The sequence below is a fragment of the Lytechinus variegatus genome, chromosome 16 (assembly GCF_018143015.1).
Source record: "Lytechinus variegatus isolate NC3 chromosome 16, Lvar_3.0, whole genome shotgun sequence".
In the NCBI taxonomy this organism is placed as follows: Eukaryota; Metazoa; Echinodermata; class Echinoidea; order Temnopleuroida; family Toxopneustidae; genus Lytechinus; species Lytechinus variegatus.
In genome coordinates, this window is record NC_054755.1 from 13,437,906 (window position 1) to 13,455,126 (window position 17,221).

General features: G+C 39.6%; 2 protein-coding genes across 2 annotated transcripts; one reads left to right on the plus strand and one right to left on the minus strand.

Annotated features, from left to right (window-relative positions):
* Window positions 1–6,268: 6,268 nt before the first annotated feature.
* LOC121430237 lies at window positions 6,269–8,392 on the plus strand. Its single transcript, XM_041627514.1, has one exon. The coding sequence runs from the start codon at window positions 6,269–6,271 to the stop codon at window positions 8,390–8,392; it is 2,124 nt and encodes a 707-aa protein (XP_041483448.1).
* Window positions 8,393–10,982: 2,590 nt separating this feature from the next.
* Window positions 10,983–12,017, minus strand: LOC121430238 (thyrotropin-releasing hormone receptor-like). The gene has a single exon (XM_041627515.1). The coding sequence runs from the start codon at window positions 12,015–12,017 to the stop codon at window positions 10,983–10,985; it is 1,035 nt and encodes a 344-aa protein (XP_041483449.1).
* Window positions 12,018–17,221: the final 5,204 nt, after the last annotated feature.

Consider the following 17,221-nt stretch of genomic DNA (forward strand, 5'->3'; position numbering starts at 1 on the left):
TTTACATTTTTAAATGAAATGACTACTGCTGCGGGTTTCCAATATCTTATCGAGGTTTTAATATGATTTGCTCAAAACGTGTAAATTTATCGATTGCTGCATTTTTTGCATCAAATGCTGTAATAAACCTACATTGATCATTGACTGGCATTGTTCTCGTACCTTTGTACAGTGTCAATAGGCCTCCTCAAATGAAAAGTAATGTATTTCTCGTATGGGTACAGATCACTTACGTTATGAATAGTTTACAAGATAATCACTTCTTTGACATGAAAGTATTCACCTTATAGCTGTTTACATATACCGTGAAATTAAAAGGAAATAATTTCGAAATAGAAACACAATCGCCAAAACTACTACTCGGCGCAAGCGTGAAAAAACGTAGTTGTGAAAAAAACATCGTCTCAAAAGCTTAAGAATAACGGAAAGAAATTAGACATTCTCAACTTTTAAAGCAGCTTTCAAAAACAATAGTTGGAAATAATTGCACGAAATAAAATCAAATAAACATAAACAATAATCGTAGTAACAATAATCCACTTTTATAGTGCTTAGTACGTCGAAACGACGTGTCTAAGCGCTTTGCATATACATAAACGACTGTCATTTTCTCCCCCCCCCCAAAAAAAAAAAATGAAGGATGAAGAAGTTTTTGGGTCAATGGCAAATCCAAAAGGAGGATTGCTTACCGTAACGAATCTTGCTTAAGAGGGGATAATTTGAAGCAAAAACACGCTTTTGTGAGATATATTTTCCAGCATTCCGGCGGTAACTGTGGTTTGGAGCGCACGCAGGTACTATCGAACACGAGAATTTGATATCGGACTTTGCATCTTTTGAGGTTCTGTATATCGATTCTTTCAATTCGATTTGTCCAAATGATATCTTTCTCAATCCCAAAATAATGTTTCGGTCGATGGATAAAGAGGTTTAGGATTTCAATGTGGTGTGGATTGAATCGCCGCTGCGGTGACAGGTTAACATCAAAACAAGTGCCTTTAGATAGGTATAATAGATATATTTCATCGAATACGTGGTGATGATAGAGACAAAGGGAGGAAGTTTTCGGAGGGAGAGAACAGAAATAAAATAATATCAGAGAAAGGTGTGTAGTCGGCGTGTTTCTGTGGGTTGGAGAAATGTCGCAGAATTGCGACCACTCCCTGTAATTTAGTGGAATAAAAGAAAATAAGAATGGAGATAAACAAATAAAAATACTAACCAATATTAGCAGTATATATTTTTTCAGGAATAACCGATCTATTTTAGAAGTAAGGAGGGAGTGGAGCGGAAGGGGGTGTGTTTAGGCCTTAGCCTCACCCGCTTCCGGGGCCCCTTTTTGAAGCAAGTCAACAACAAAACGTATGGCCTCAAAATTCAAATAAGACTGTTTAACAACTTTATAATAATAGATTACCCAACACAAATCCACACAAAAAAATCAACCTACAGGCAAATCCATGCATGCTAAGGATTATTTCTCTATTTTAGAGCTGGGAAGGGGGTGGGGGATTCTGTCCTTTTCAGTGTGATTTGATTTTCAATAACAAGTCTATTTTGAGAGGATTTGTGCGTTTTGTCAAGGACCCGATGTTCACAGAACTAATTAACCGTTTAATGTTGATGTAAAGAGCAAGTCATCTCTCTAAAGATACTCTTTAACTGTGTATTACGGGTATTTCTTTTCATTATGTTGTCCGATAGATTTCACAGTTAATGAACTGGATTGTAAATTCGTGCTGACACCTTTGAAATAACAAGGTTCAGGGGCTTTATTTTGACATCGTACACAGTCAATGTAGCTGTATATGATAACCCTGCTTCATAATCATGGCAGCTGTATGTAGCAGAGAGGTCTTACTTTGATCTGCAGGATATTTAAAGTAAAAAAAAAGAAAGAAAAGAACCCCCCTTCATTAATGGGCAAACCCAACGTCCTATCATAAAAAGATGAATAAGATTATTCCAGAGCTATATGGGGGGGGGGGGGGTAATCCAGGATTATTATTAGCCCATTGGTGTAAAATAATTTTCTGCCAAGCAAACCACAAAGAAAAGGTTAAAGGTCACCAGCATAGAGAAAAACAATTGCCACCCCATCAATAAACTGACATTGAAAATGAAAATATGATCCGCAACTGGTTAGAGTACCACTCCACCCCAAAATCGTATTTTATTACGTACAGTCGTTGTCTTTTTTTGTAAACAGCATGACTTTTACGTTCTCCGAAAATATACGTATGATTTGGCGCTTTCATTCACGATAAAGGATAACGGTGCTCGCTCAATTCACTCACTCAAAGAATCGCGAAATGGTGCACAATTTTTTCGAAACTGTGCACCATTCATTTTTGTCCTGAGATCATTCCTTCAGCTGAGAATATGAATGATTAAGTAGGAGTGATACATATTCATGTCCTGTTTCGTACATCTATCTCCTTATTTGGAGATATTCAGTCAGAAGACATTTTCAATAAAATACCTTAACAACGATCTGAAACAAATCGCCAACCAGATGCCGATTTTAGCGACATCACGCTCGCCATCCCCACCTGAGCTCGCCCCGTGCCAGATCAATGAAGAACCGCTGTATATGTCTTGCGGGCTTGTTAGTGATACATCGACGTGCAACAGGCACGATTGGTGCACAATTAGTGGGCGTTTGCGGAATCAAGTGATTTTTTTTTAATTCGAAAGAGCAGAGCAGGAGAGGGAAAATGGGGGTGGGGAAGAAGAAGAAGAAGGGAGAGAAAAAGGAGAATAAGAGGGAGGATCGAGAAAGCCAGAAGAGGAAAAAGAAGAAGAAGAAAAAAAAAGGAAAAAGAAAGAAAGGAAGGAAGAAAGAAAGTGAGGGCGGGAGGGAGGGAGAGAGAGAGAGAGAGGAAGCAAGTAAGAAAGAAAAAGAAAGAAAGAAAGAGAGAGAGAGAAAGGAAAGAAAGAAAAAAAGTAGAAGATAAAGAAGAACAAGGAGAAGAAAAAAAAAGGAGATAAATATGAAGAAGGGGAAAAGAGGGGAAGGAGGAAGAAGGAGAAGAAGAAGAAAAAACGAAAGAAAAAAAGTCTGAATGAAGGAAGGAAAGAATGAAACAAATCAATAAAGAAAGTACTAGGTAAGAAAAAGAAAGAAGATGAAGAGCAGACGAAGTAGAAGTAGAAGAAAGAGGAGAGAGTGGCTTTCAGCGAGGTAACAAGATAGGCCTACTGATATTCAAAACACAGTGAGTCAAAAAGAACCATGCACAATGTGAAAGAAAAAAAATAAACCGCCTTGATTATTTTAATTTGGAAAAAATGAAACGTACTTTATGGATTATTTGCAGATTCAAACCAAGGAATCATTATTTCAGCATTCTTGCCTATTTCTCGAACCCGAAAACATTTTGGTTTCCTTTGGAAAGTGAAAGAAAGCATGACAGATGTTTGTTCCCTCAAGACAACACTTCTATATATTCATATTTTCCCCACCGCTTTTTCCCAATCATTTTTATGTGGCATGTTGAGATTCAATATTGAGGACAAAACTATTTTTTTTTGCCAAGAACCTAAAGAAACATCGTCATTACTTTTCGGTTGGTACAAAGGTGTTATTTACTTTTACAAAACAAATTATTATTAGAAAAGCTTTTAGTCAGTTTATTCATACACACCTGCGCTCTGGGCTTTACGCAAAGCATTTGTATTCATACAATCGGGAGAAATATGAATTTCAGGGATTACCATTGACATGTTGTGGTAATTACTCCTGCGGTACAATTATTGCTTTAAAGATAAATTCCAGTTCTCGTGACGATCTCAAAATGACTTTTTACAGAATCTAATATAATAACCACCCAAGTGTCTGTTTGTGTGAATGAAAAACATGTGCCAAAATGATTCTGGAAGAAATTGTGTAGTTGCTAAGAAATAAGCAAAATAAGCGCGGATTCGGTCACTTCAGTTTCTTTATTCCAGCAATAATAATACACTGTCCCACGTGTGCCTATCTGTGTTGGCGATCTTGAGTGTGATCGCATTTTAGCTTAGATTTTATGATTTCACAAAGTTCATTGTATGTAACTGTACCAGATCTAGATCCATGATGATATGGTCATACTTAACCTTGGTTTTACATACTTTCTCACGAAATTAGTGTTTTACTGCAACTACTATCATTTAGCTTTAAGTTCTTCATTACCTTTGTAATCTGCGTCTCTCAATATTCTGTTATCTATACACTGGCATAAATCCTTGTATCACAACAATTGTACGGGGGGGGGGGGGTATTTTATTTATTTAATAAAAACACGTGTACACGTTGGTATCTCTAATGCACAAAAAGTATTTTCATTATTTCATGCAAAATAAAAGAGGAAATATAGACCAAACTGCAATAACACCAAATCGATAATGGACTATATTGGTCTAGCCCACACTGTAAGAAAAAGAAGTGCTAATTTAGCACTTACAGTGCTTGTATAGCGACTGTCCTACTAGTGCTGATTTCCTAGTTCAAATTTAAACTAGAAAATCAACACTCGTAGTGCAGTCACTATAGAAGCACTGCATATACGTGCTAACTAAGCACTTCAGTTTTTACAGTGTAAGTGTATCTAAAAAGAAGACCGACTGCTTGTAGATCAAGTGAAATTCTAAAAATCATCCATACCTGTAGGGCTTTTCCATTTTTTAAATATGTATTAGTGCATTACATTCGCTTCAACTACATACAAACCTATCCTACTCCATTTCCCACTATTCCAACGAGTTTTATTATGTTATGTCCATCCTATTTAAAAAAAAAACTAATGCACTGAATTAACTACAAAAATTCGACAATCAAAACTTTCAATGTTATATCAGAAACAGAAACCATCCGAATTTTTGGTTTTGCCCAATTAATCGCGGACATGTTAGCAACTTCGCAGCGTCAGATCGGCCTACACAGCAAAAACTGTGGTGTTAACCGGTGTACATAGAGGACCACACCAGTTATTTTACACCGGTGTTAAATTGGTGGTGTTAGTTTTACACCTATAGGTATGGTTAATCTCTAGGGTGTTATTTTAACACCTCAGGGTGTGGTCCTCTATTAACACCAATTGGTGTCAGTTTTAACACCACAATTTTTACAGTGTAGCTCTATCCCTTGTATTGTTGAACGCCAAGCAGGGTAGCATCAACTTCTAACCTTTAACGTATTTTGGTCTGACGCGGCCGGGGATTTGAACGCCCGACCTCCCGATTGTGACACGGAGGCTCTACCCACTGAGCCAACACACCGGTTCATTAACATGTCCATCTACATGGTATGAAAATGTTCACATTTACACCGAAATCAATCAATTAATAAATAATACAACCAATTCCAATTGTCAAAAAGGTTATTCTTGGCCTCCGTACACTAATTACTGTGAACATATTGAAGTGGAGTGGAATTTGCAAGCCGTTCTTTTGAAGACCTATCATGACACTTTATTTTGTTTCTGCATTCACATCTGAGAACAGTATAACAGGTGAAAAAGGTGCTAGAGATCGTAAATGCTGTTAATAAAATAATCGTATGCAAGCAAGCAAGAAAAATGATCATTTTGGCAGTTGAAGATTATCTTATGTAAAGACGTATTTCATTGTGAGCGGGAATCGAATCCACTCATATACGGATAATACGATTTTATCCGAAGCAAGCGCAGTTTCTGTAGAAAAAAAATAAAAGAAAATCCACGATGGCATTTGTCTTCTAAGCGAAACGTAAACTTCACTCTGATTTAATTCAATAGCAATTTTAAGGCTTTAATAATAATAATAGACATACTGTGTGTCAGTGTCAGTGGAGGTGACAAGTGTTGATCTTGGGGGCAGAAAATCCCACTTAAATCTTCCTTTTTTACCAGCCATCAGTGTTTGTGCTGTTTAAATTATGATTTATCATCCCTTGGAACGTCTGCATTTTGATTTATTTTTGCATTTTGTCAAGTGGAAATTGTGAAATTTTGAGGAGGAATTTTGGTTTACCCTTGGCTGTATTGTACCATCTTCACTCTGGTCCCATATGCCAGTTTTTGTGTTGGATGACTACAACTTACTACATTATTGTTATCCTCCTGCTACCAAGCACAAGTTTCTACTGTGTCTACTAGCTTCATTGGTATATTATCAAGCTACATCGTTTAGCCAGGATGAAGATGTAATGTATTAACTGTACTTTTTACCATCATTTTGAAGACTTTACTTATTCAGTTTCTCTGACTAGCTTTTGAACCTTTCTCCATTGTGCACTGTTGTATAGACTATGGCTATGATGGGCGCAAGCAAGAAGTCCCACCAATTTCTTCTTGCCTTTCTCGCTGCGTTCTCAATTTTCTATTTCCTCCAGTGTGAATTGTGTCCTGCTAGCAAAACTAACAATGCTCTCTCAAATGATTTCAAGGCCAGTTTCTTTGTTATGACATGTAATAAGCTGAGCTATATCTCTCCAACTTCATCAAGACGGCTGGACTTTCAGTCAACATCCTTGGTTCATCTCTCCTTGTTGCTCCTTCTCAGTGGACAAGTTGAAACAAATCCAGGTCCGCATACAAATGGTTCAGAAGGAGTGTATCCATGTGCTATCTGCGGAGATTGTGTACGTGACAGTGACCCAGCGATTCTGTGTGACACATGCAACTACTGGTGTCACATCTCCTGTGTTGGAATCTCAGCACGTAGTTATGATCAGCTTCTTGCAAAGTCTAGAAGTTTTGCCTGGAATTGTTTCCAGTGTGGATCCATAAACATCGGATCTAGCTCTTCTCTCCAAGGCCTTGATTTCACAGATACGAATAGTTTCTCTCCTCTCGATGACAGCCAGCTCGACTCTTCAACTTTTGATAGCTTTCCTGTTACATCTACACCAACTCGTAGCTATGATAGTCCCTCATCAGCTCGTCCTCACTTTTCATCCCCACAACCTCGCTCATCGAAGAGAAAACAGAAGGCTTTCAAGGTCATGACTTTAAATTGTAATGGCCTTAAAGGTAGTTCAAAAAGGTCAAGTTTTCATGCAGCAATCACTCAACACTCCCCGGACATTATATTAGGCTGTGAATCAAAGCTCAACACTGACATCCCTACTTACTCCATCTTTCCTAGCAACTACATAGTGTTCCGCAAAGACCGAAATCAGCATGGGGGAGGAGTTTTTATCTCTGTCCGTGATGATATTACAGTCAGCGAATGCCCACATCTTGCTACAGACTGTGAACTGTTGTGGTGCACTATTGAGTTAACAAATACCAAAAAGCTTTTTCTGGGGTCTTACTACTGCCCACCTAACGACCGCCAAGCTAGCCTTACTGGATTGGAAAACTCCCTTGCTTCGTTGATGGGAAACCGACGTGCTCATCCTAACATCCTGATTGCAGGTGATTTTAATCATCCTGACATCGACTGGGATGAACAGACTACAACCAATCCTAGCTCTTCAGTTACTCATCAAAATCTACTCGACATCTTACTCACAAATTCCCTCTTCCAGGTAGTGCGTGAAGTCACCCGACCGTCATCTGGAAATATTCTTGATCTGATATGCACTTCAAATCCTGGTCTTGTGGACAATGTTGAGGTGCTGCCCGGTATCTCCGATCACCATCTGCTGACTTACACCGTTAAATCATGTCCCAAGCTCCAACCAAAGCCACCACGGAAGATTCATCAGTTCAACAAAGCAGATATCTATCAACTTAAACAAGCTGCAAGAGACTTCTCTGATGCGTTTCTCCTCTCAGATCCTGAAAAACGTTCTGTAGAGACAAATTGGATGATGATCTCCAATTTCCTCAGTAAATGTTTGACTGAGCTTGTCCCGTCAAAGATGAGCAGAGGTAGAAGAAATCTCCCATGGATTACACAGGACATTAAACAGAAAATGAGGAAAAGAGACCGACTGTACAAGAAAGCTTGCCATCAGAATACTGGAGCTGACTGGGAAGTCTTTAGAAGGTTTAGAAACCAAGTAGCCAAGACTGTCCATAAAGCTCATGATGATTACATCAATAACATCATAGGAGCCAGCTTGAGTGATAATCCAAAAGCCTTTTGGTCTTACATCAAAAGCTGCCGCACTGAACAGATTGGAATACCTCCCCTGCGCACAGCTTCAAAACTGTGTTCCGTAGCTGCAGACAAGGCTGAGGCATTGAACATCTTTTTCCACTCCATGTTCACTCAAGAAAATACTCAGAGTCTACCATCAAAGGGCCAGTCTTCTTACCCATCTATTGGCCATCTACACATTGACAGGAGAGGAGTAGAAAAGCAGTTAAAGCAACTCAACCCGTCCAAAGCTAGCGGGCCTGATGAAATCCCACCCAAGCTTCTTAAGCTTATAGCCTGTGAGATTGCCCGTGTTTGCCTTTTTATTTCAACAAAGTTATAATACAGGTACTATACCATCACAATGGAAAAAGGCTCTCGTTTCACCAATTCACAAGTCGGGCGACAAGAGTGACCCATCAAACTACCGGCCAATATCCCTCACCTGTATTGCCTGTAAGATAATGGAGCACATAGTCCTCAGCCATGTTTCCAAACATCTTGCATCCAATGAGATTCTTAGTGATGCCCAGCATGGCTTCCGCCAGGGGCTATCAACTACCACCCAACTGTCATTAGCCGTTCATGACTGGTCTTTCATTTTACAGAAACGCAGTCAAGTTGATACTATCTTCTTAGACTTCCAAAAGGCCTTTGATAGAGTGCCCCATGAACGTCTTGGCATCAAGCTCCAGCATTACGGCATCAAAGGTGACACTTTCAACTGGATAATGGCTTTTCTTTCAGACAGGAAGCAGTCTGTAGTTGTTAACGGCAAACAGTCTTCATGGAGGGATGTCTCCTCTGGTGTCCCCCAAGGCTCGGTCATCGGTCCGACTCTCTTCCTTCTGTTCATTAACGACATCCAAGATAACATCAAATCCTCTCTTCGGCTGTTTGCAGATGACTGTGTCGTCTACAGAGAGATCGTGACTGATGAAGACTTTCACATCCTGCAGCAAGATCTACTACAGCTGTCATCCTGGTCTGCTACATGGCAAATGAAATTTAATGTCAAGAAATGTGCTGTACTTTCCATCACACGTAAACGCTCTCCTCGCACCTATGATTATTTTCTTGACTCCGATGCGATACCTAGAGCCAACAACTACAAATACCTGGGAGTGACAGTGACTACAGATCTGCGTTGGAATCTTCACTGTCAGGACATCAGGAGAAAGGCCAGTCGTACACTGGGCCTCATCCGCAGAACTCTATCCCCGTGTTCCAAAAAGGTTAAGGCCAAGGCATATACTGCGTTAGTCCGTCCTCAACTGGAGTACGCTTCTGAGGCATGGAATCCGCACACTGTTACAGCTGTTAAATCACTGGAACAAGTACAAAGATCTGCGGCCCGATTCGTTCACTGTGACTTCAGGAGAACAACATCCTCCTCAGCCTTGGTCTCCACCCTTGGATGGAACAGCCTCCACACTCGTCGGCTCTTAGCACAATGCTCCCTTTTTCACCGGATGCACCATCAACTGGTTCGCGTGCCTTTGCCACAGGTCATTTCTCCAGCAACCTACTTTGGTAGGCACGACCATATAGCTAAATATACCATACCCAAAGCTACAATAGACACATACAAATATGCAATGTTCCCTAGGACAGTACGGATATGGAACAGATTACCAGGGCATGTCATTCTCCATGGAAACCCAACTACGTTCAGAGAGGCTGCACTACCTATCATCAGCATGATGCAGCCTCCTGTTGGGTCCCACATGCTATAAATGGACCAATGCATGTTTTTACTCGCACCCCTGCATGCTCATTTTTATTGTATATATGTGAGCCAACCCAAATCCTGCACCTTGTCACCTCCATTGGCACATGACATTATCGACATCCCAGTATAGCTTCCAAGGAGCTGCGTTTTGGGATTATTGCGACAAGTAAATAATAATAATAGCCAATTTTTATAAAGCGCTTTTCCCAGAGTGGCCCAAAGCGCGTTACAGCATATTATTACCCCGGTCATTGGATTCGTTTCAATCAAGCACGAAACGTGCACAATTTCCACTCCCTGGGGAGCATTCCTTGCATTCATCGCAGCCACATTATGGCGCTGGCAAAATCAAACATACAATATCTTTCGCATCCTACCGGGTACCCATTTAGCACCTGGGTCGAGAGTGGCAAAGTGTGGATTAACGCCTTGCCAAAGGACGCTAGACCGCGGTGGGATTCGAACACACGACCCTCTGTTTACAAGGCGAGAGTAAGAACCACTACACCACGGCTCTTCCACAAGGCTTTGAGTAAGTGTTTAAGAGGTAAGCCAACGGTCCACGTATAATGTACAAAATTCATAACTCAATGAGAAAAAAAAAAGATTAAGGAAACGGGACTTACATTAATAATAAATGAACCCCTACATTATTGACTATCTTGCAATCCATGTCCGGGAACTCCATTAAATATATCGCTATTTCCTCCGCCACATTCCATGGTTAATTAATTAATGGTTTAGAAAATAAAAAAACAAAATCTTTAAACAGTTTGGGATCTTACGCTCTTTGAATGTAATAAAGTTGAGATATTTCTCATAAGAAATGCTTATATTTTCACTCGTTTCATTTTCATTTTATCTCGCAATTAACATGTTCAAGTCAAACCTTGAAAGTGAATAATTAAAAGATTTACCAAAATTTTAAAGAGGCTTAAGAACTGACGGGCCCAGTAATACTGTTACTCGGGTTAAACAGAGCCACCGTTCTTAGAGTTGGTGTTACTATTGATAGGATCGTCAAACATAGATGAATTTCGAACCTCTTTCCTCGTGAAAAGTTCCTTAATCGCCTGGCGGAACTTTCGATAACGGACACTATAGATGATCGGATTAATGCTCGAGTTGACAACAGCAAGAACGATGAAACCCTCGGAAATCTGAGTTTTCATCGGGGACTTAAGACGGAACAATCTTGTAATCAAATGAAGAAACCTGTTCGGTGTCCAACATAATTTATGATGTACGCCACGATGACCATGAACATCATTTTAATGACGGCTTTGCTAGCTGCTTGATGATAGGTCTTAGAACCTTCGAAACGCTTAGACTGCGCTTTGAGCTTGAGAGCAATTAAGGTTTGAGTGACGGCCATGATGGTTGCCGGAATGAACAACTGGAAGGTTGACACGTAGAATGAAAATGCCACCTTAAGCTCGTAAGACACTCTCCTAACTGCGCATCGACGATGTACCTTGTCCACAGTGATAAGGAAGGGTTGAGGGATGCAGACTATCATTGCGCAAATCCACAAAAATACAACTACCTCAGAGACTCGGCGTCTGGTCAAAATCCTGCTGAAATAGATGGGGTGTGAGACTGCGATGTAGCGCTCAATCGAGATTGCAGTCAGCACGAAACCCGACATGAAGGCCCACACCCACATGTAGAGCGGTGACCAGACCACCGTGCAGTATAACTGCCCAAACCAGGATACCGGGACAGTTTTAGCATAAGGTGTAGGAAGCACCCCAACCGATGTCATAAGATCGGCAACCGCTAGTGCGCCTATCAGGGTGTCAGTGGATCGGCTCTCAGCTCGTCGCTGAAAGAGAACGATGACTACCAAGAGGTTACCAATGATGCCAATAACCCCAACAACTAGTTCCCCACATCTGACAAATGTCCAGCGAATCGGAAACCAAGACCATGAGCCAATAGCATCTGCATCATCACCAATATATTCATAACTTATTGTTGTAACGTCCCACTCATCTCCAAGTTCTTGGAGCAGCATATGGTTCAGACGACTCAAGGAACCTTCTTTGCCATCTTGAAGGGTGAAGTCAAGATCCCCAAAAAGGTAAACACTGGTTCCCAAAACAGTTGTCATGGCCGCATTCGGCGTCGAGGACGTGGCAGAGGAATTGGATACAGCTTCGGGTGTTTCCATACACGCTGCTTGGCAAGAGATGAAAGAAAGAAGCAGGAGTTGAATGAACCTAGACAGATCCATGTCCCCGTGACACTTTCGCAAAATAAGATCCTGAAAGATAGACAAAACAAGTTGGGATTTAGTATATTAAAGAATAACTCAATATCCCTTAGCCAACTTGGGTAAAACATTGCTGCTGAGCCTCACTTCATATCCCGGAATTTCGTCCCGAATTGCAGATAGGAAATTGATATCTTTGTTTTACCTAAGTCCTCATTGGATTATTTGGATATACATCAATATTTCTTTTCTTGATTTACTCGACATGAACTCTCGTGGAAAGAGTTCGTTTTTTTAAAGGCCAAGTCCATCTTAGAAGAAGGTTGATTTGAATCAATAAAAAAAAAGTTATGACATTAAACAACTTTGCTTATCAAAAAAATTAAAAACAAGAGTTATATGCACAACTCAGTGATAGATGTTATGTAAATGAGCGAGTCAATGATGTCACTCACTCACCATTTTTTTTATTGATTGAATCGTACAATATTTCAATTTACAGAATTGACATCAAGGACCCTCTTGACTGAACCACAAAATATTTCACATGTTAAGGGAGGAATACAATTTTGTTTAACATGACCATAGGGAGAAATTTGATTCATTTCATTGTCCATCTAGTAAAATACAGATAGAAATAGCAAGTGGGCGCTATCATCGGTCCCCTTACTCGCATACTGACCCGGATGACATTGAGCGAAACTTTAAAATCCCGTAAATTTCGTATTTAACGTCCAATTTCTATGAAATTTTCAGTTTTATGATTGCTTGATTTTTCCCCTTTTACACTGTAAAACATGAAGTGTTCAATTAGCACTTACAGTGCTTGTATAGTGACTGCACTGCGAGTGCTGATTTTCTAGTTTAAATTCAAACACAAAAATCAACACTCGTAGTGCCGTCACTATACAAGCACTGTAAGTGCTGAATTAGCACTTCATTTTTACAGTGTATTCAAATCAACTTTAGTTAGTGGTGTTCGTGTCCTTTTATTCTCGAAGTGTTCGATTTATTCTCTCATATTATTTTTTGCATGGGGAAATAGGAGCGGTATGGTAAAAATCTCAACACCCCTAAAGAAAATAAATGAAGAATATAAATAAAATGAAATAAGTAATGGTAATTGTGATAAACGAGAGTTGAAAGCGACGGAATAATAACAAGCTCCTGTAACTTCTACGCAATTCTTCAGCTCCGAAAATAAATGAAAGATCCCTTCTAAAATACAGTGTTCTCTATACCATAAGTCATTATTTTCTCTCATTTGGGGGTCTGTTTGAAGCTCCTATTCTTTCGTTTTGCGTCAATTTTACTGCATAACTTTTGCACTTTTTCGACGTTGTTGATGAGAAGTTCACGTCCGCTATTTGGGACATTCTGCAGCGGACCATCAGATTATATTTATAAGAATATTGAAATCATAAAATTGGTAATCATTGCTGGACCTACAGTGTTGCCTAAGCATACCTTAATTAATTAAAGATTTACAGACATTATTTGGTGAAACGATATCATGCAGCGATTTTTCTCAACACTCAAAACTAAGATGTTCGTGGTGTTTCAAATACTTAAAGACTGTTCGCTCCCAATCATGTAAGAATCTGCTGACAAATCTTTATTTGATAAAGATTGTTAAGGACAAAATATTGCTTTGTATTTTATACCCCCATCTCACTAGATGGCGATTCCGCTGCGATCGTCAAAAATCGACAAAGCGTGGTATATCGTAGCTTGAACGTGGCTTGATCTTTTCAATCTTCTCCGTCGTACCTTGATCTTTTCTGAAGCGGCAAGGATCGCCACCATCTTCCTGGTCGCCACAAAATTTTGAACATGTTCAAAACTTACGTAGCGAGATCGCGGAGGTGCTAAAGCGCATCACAATCGAGTCAAGAGCGTATTACAAACGACATATTCGTAGCTGTAACGGAGCTCCAACGCATAAAGCGTAGTAGAAGCGCATTAAAAACGGCACCGATCGCCCGTGTTTTCAGGCCCGTTCCCAATGACAATTCTGCTACGCTGCTTCCGTTTACAAGGCGACTGCCTTGCGCTCGACACGCTTCACACCGTTTCCACCGCGACGCTTTCCCTTTGGGTGGCATGTGGCACACGTTCTCAGCCCGCTGCAGGCATTCGCGTTGCGCTTTTGCTGCGCCGCTGATGACTGAGCAGCGATTGAGCAGCGACCGTCCGCGCTGCTATAAAACACCGTGCCGATGGTGGCGGATTATCATATTTTCAACAGATTACGAGGCGACACCACGACGTTTTCAAATATACCTCCCAGAAAAAGGACCAAAAAGGGGAAGCTGCCCAAGCTGTTATGCCGGCGGTCCAAGAGAACAAGAGGTTCTGGTGGTGGTAGAAGAGGAGCAGGAAGAGGATGAAGAGGGGTTACAGGAGGAGGATGAAAATCTTACTGCTGAGCCTTGATGACGAAATAGGTTACCTCCGCAAAAATATATGAATTGACTATGTTTTAAAAATAGAATGAATTCTAACTACAGTGACAGACAATATTAAAATTTTGTTAATGATTCGATCACTGATGTATTGATTAGGAAAGCACACTTTATGGGGATTCTTGCATTGTGCCCCTTCCTTTATGAGTGCTCTCACATCAGTGGACTACTTCTTGTAAGAACATTTGAAAGGATTTTACCTCACAATTTTGAGTAACAAACTTTTGTGGAAAAAAATAAACAGAATATCAAAGAATTTTATGAACCCTCATATTAGCTATAATTAGGCTCATCGACATCCTTTCGGAATGAAATTTAATAGATTGTATATTATGACTTAAGTGAGAGCCAGGATCGGACCCAGTATCTTTTTGGCCTCCTCCTTCTCCTGTCCTCGTATCAGGTCCTTGTATTCCACTTCTAACTGATGTTGTTGTATAATGCTAAGATGTATAAGTCCAACCAAATTCTGGACATCCATATCTTGGTCGGAGGTTGGCAATCGACTGAAAAATGTCTCATGTGCCGCGATTAATATGCCGATTGCTCGAAATCGTTTCAAGAGCCCATCATGAACGTAACACAATCGCTCCATTCGTAGCACCACCGTACCGAGGTCCTAATTAGCGTATGAGCCTCGTTGTAAGGTCGCTTTGATCGCAGTAGCAGCGCATCATATCTGCCTCAAATCGTAGCAAGAGAGTGGCAGCGTCGTACTATCAGCGTATTACCATCGCCTTCAGCGCAGGTCCGTCGCAGTGAAGTTGCAGTGCAATCGCCTCGCGGGCTAAAAATAGAATTCGAGGACGATTCTGCTACGCTTTGCGGGATTTAGACAGATCGCCATGGTCGCCATGATCGCCATCCTAGTGAGATGGGGGCCTTATGTCAATAAATGATAATAATGATAGTGATAATACGAATAATAATGATAATAAGATCAATAAAGATGAGTATGATAATAATAATAATGACAATTAATTATGATAATTACTTGTAAAGCGTATATGACATGATATTTAATTTCTCTATGCTCTTTTAAAGGGAGTTGAATATTGTTAGCCCTATACACTGACGGTCCGGGAACAAAACATTATATTTGAAGGAGGGAATGTCAAGAAATAAATAGAAATCTTACGTTTAAATGAGGTTTCAAATGTCCATCTTTGAATAGTTGAATTTGAGATAATTTGACGAATTTCATGCCATCGGACACTCAAGTTTATCGGGTTTTTTCTGCCTAGAATGTGCATATGATAAATATTCACTATCTGTGAAATGTGAGTGTAATACAACATTAGGATTTAAATACCCAACGAACAACATATTTACGCCTTTAATTCGAAACTTAATTATCGGGGGTACAAAAATGGATATAATGATCAGATAATATATAGGCCTACTTACAACTTGTTTATGAAGTAAACAGCTAGTTGTGAAAAGACATTTGGAATCTCAGTATATCCGCAGGAAAATTCGTTCGATCTTAATGACGTTCCTGGATTGAAATTCTCCATTTTTATACTCTGTTTAATTTCTAGGAGTGGTAATGCATTACGATTTTTAAGATATATTTCTCATACTTTTGAAAGGCTAATGTGTATTCGCCCATCCAAATGTTTTTTTTTTCTTTGACAACATATTGAGAAAATTTAAGAACCGTTTACCATGCACTCAGGCTATTCCTTGACTATGAAAAGTAAATTTTGAAAGGGCAACGACTGTCATTGATATGAACACAAAGTTTTTTTTATTATTCCAATCAAGTAACCCACAATGGGGGAATTTCCTGTTCTTAGAAATCTTCCAAATTATTTCTGGATGGTTGACTACTTGAAAAAATAATTTTCTTTTGGATTTCTTTGATTTAGTTCCATATCATATTGAAAATCTTACCTGAAACATTCAGAAAGGCATTCCAAAGCGATTTTACGGAAAATTAACAAAAAAAATAAAAAGTGTTTTTATTACTTTCTCGAGGTAGAGCCTAACGGCATGACTGACGTCTAGACGTCTAGTTTGATAGCACAAATAAAAAGCCTATTGTAGTTCAATGACCGATAAGTAATGCACTGCTGTTTCTGTTCCTTCGACTCTGTGGGGGTTGTTCTTTTATACAGAGCAACAGATCTCGCATTTGTCGCCAAATCTTCATTTCCTATCTTTTACGATTCATTCTTTCTCCCAGTGTGTGCCGATTAAAAAAAAAACAATCATATTTCTAGTGATGGATGACCTTGCATGAGTCTGCTCTTCAACCACGTTGATAGCAAGGAGATAATTTTTATTACTTCCCCGATCCTCGATCTCCATCAATATCATTTCATATCAAGATAATTTCTTGTTTGCCTTTTTCAAAATGTTTAGCAGGCGTAAGCTTCATCCGCCGGAATTATTCCTTTCATCGAATATTTGCTCACTTACAATGAATTGCTTTTTCAGTTTTGTTTTATGTATTGAATACTTTTTTTTTATTGATAAGCAATATTGATCCTTCAAATAGATGTCCCATTTTATCCGACAGTTGCCATAGTAACAATGCTTCTAAGCCAATCAACATCAAGGAAAGTTGTCAGGTCTTACAACTTGTCGGACAAAAATGTTGATGAAACGCTCCCCCGATTGCGAAAACTTGCTAATAAATCTGCAGACAGAGCAAAATAGGGAAATAAGATAAAGATATATAAAAAAAAACACGTGTACGGTCTCAGTGTTGATGTCGGATGAAGGAAATGGCTGCTGAACTGAGCTCAGCCATCA

What these genes read in the sequence shown, in the direction of transcription:
- LOC121430237 (XM_041627514.1), top strand. Translation starts at nt 6,269, where the DNA reads ATGGCTATGATGGGCGCAAGCAAGAAGTCCCACCAATTTCTTCTTGCC.
- LOC121430238 (XM_041627515.1), bottom strand. Translation starts at nt 12,017, where the DNA reads ATGGATCTGTCTAGGTTCATTCAACTCCTGCTTCTTTCTTTCATCTCT.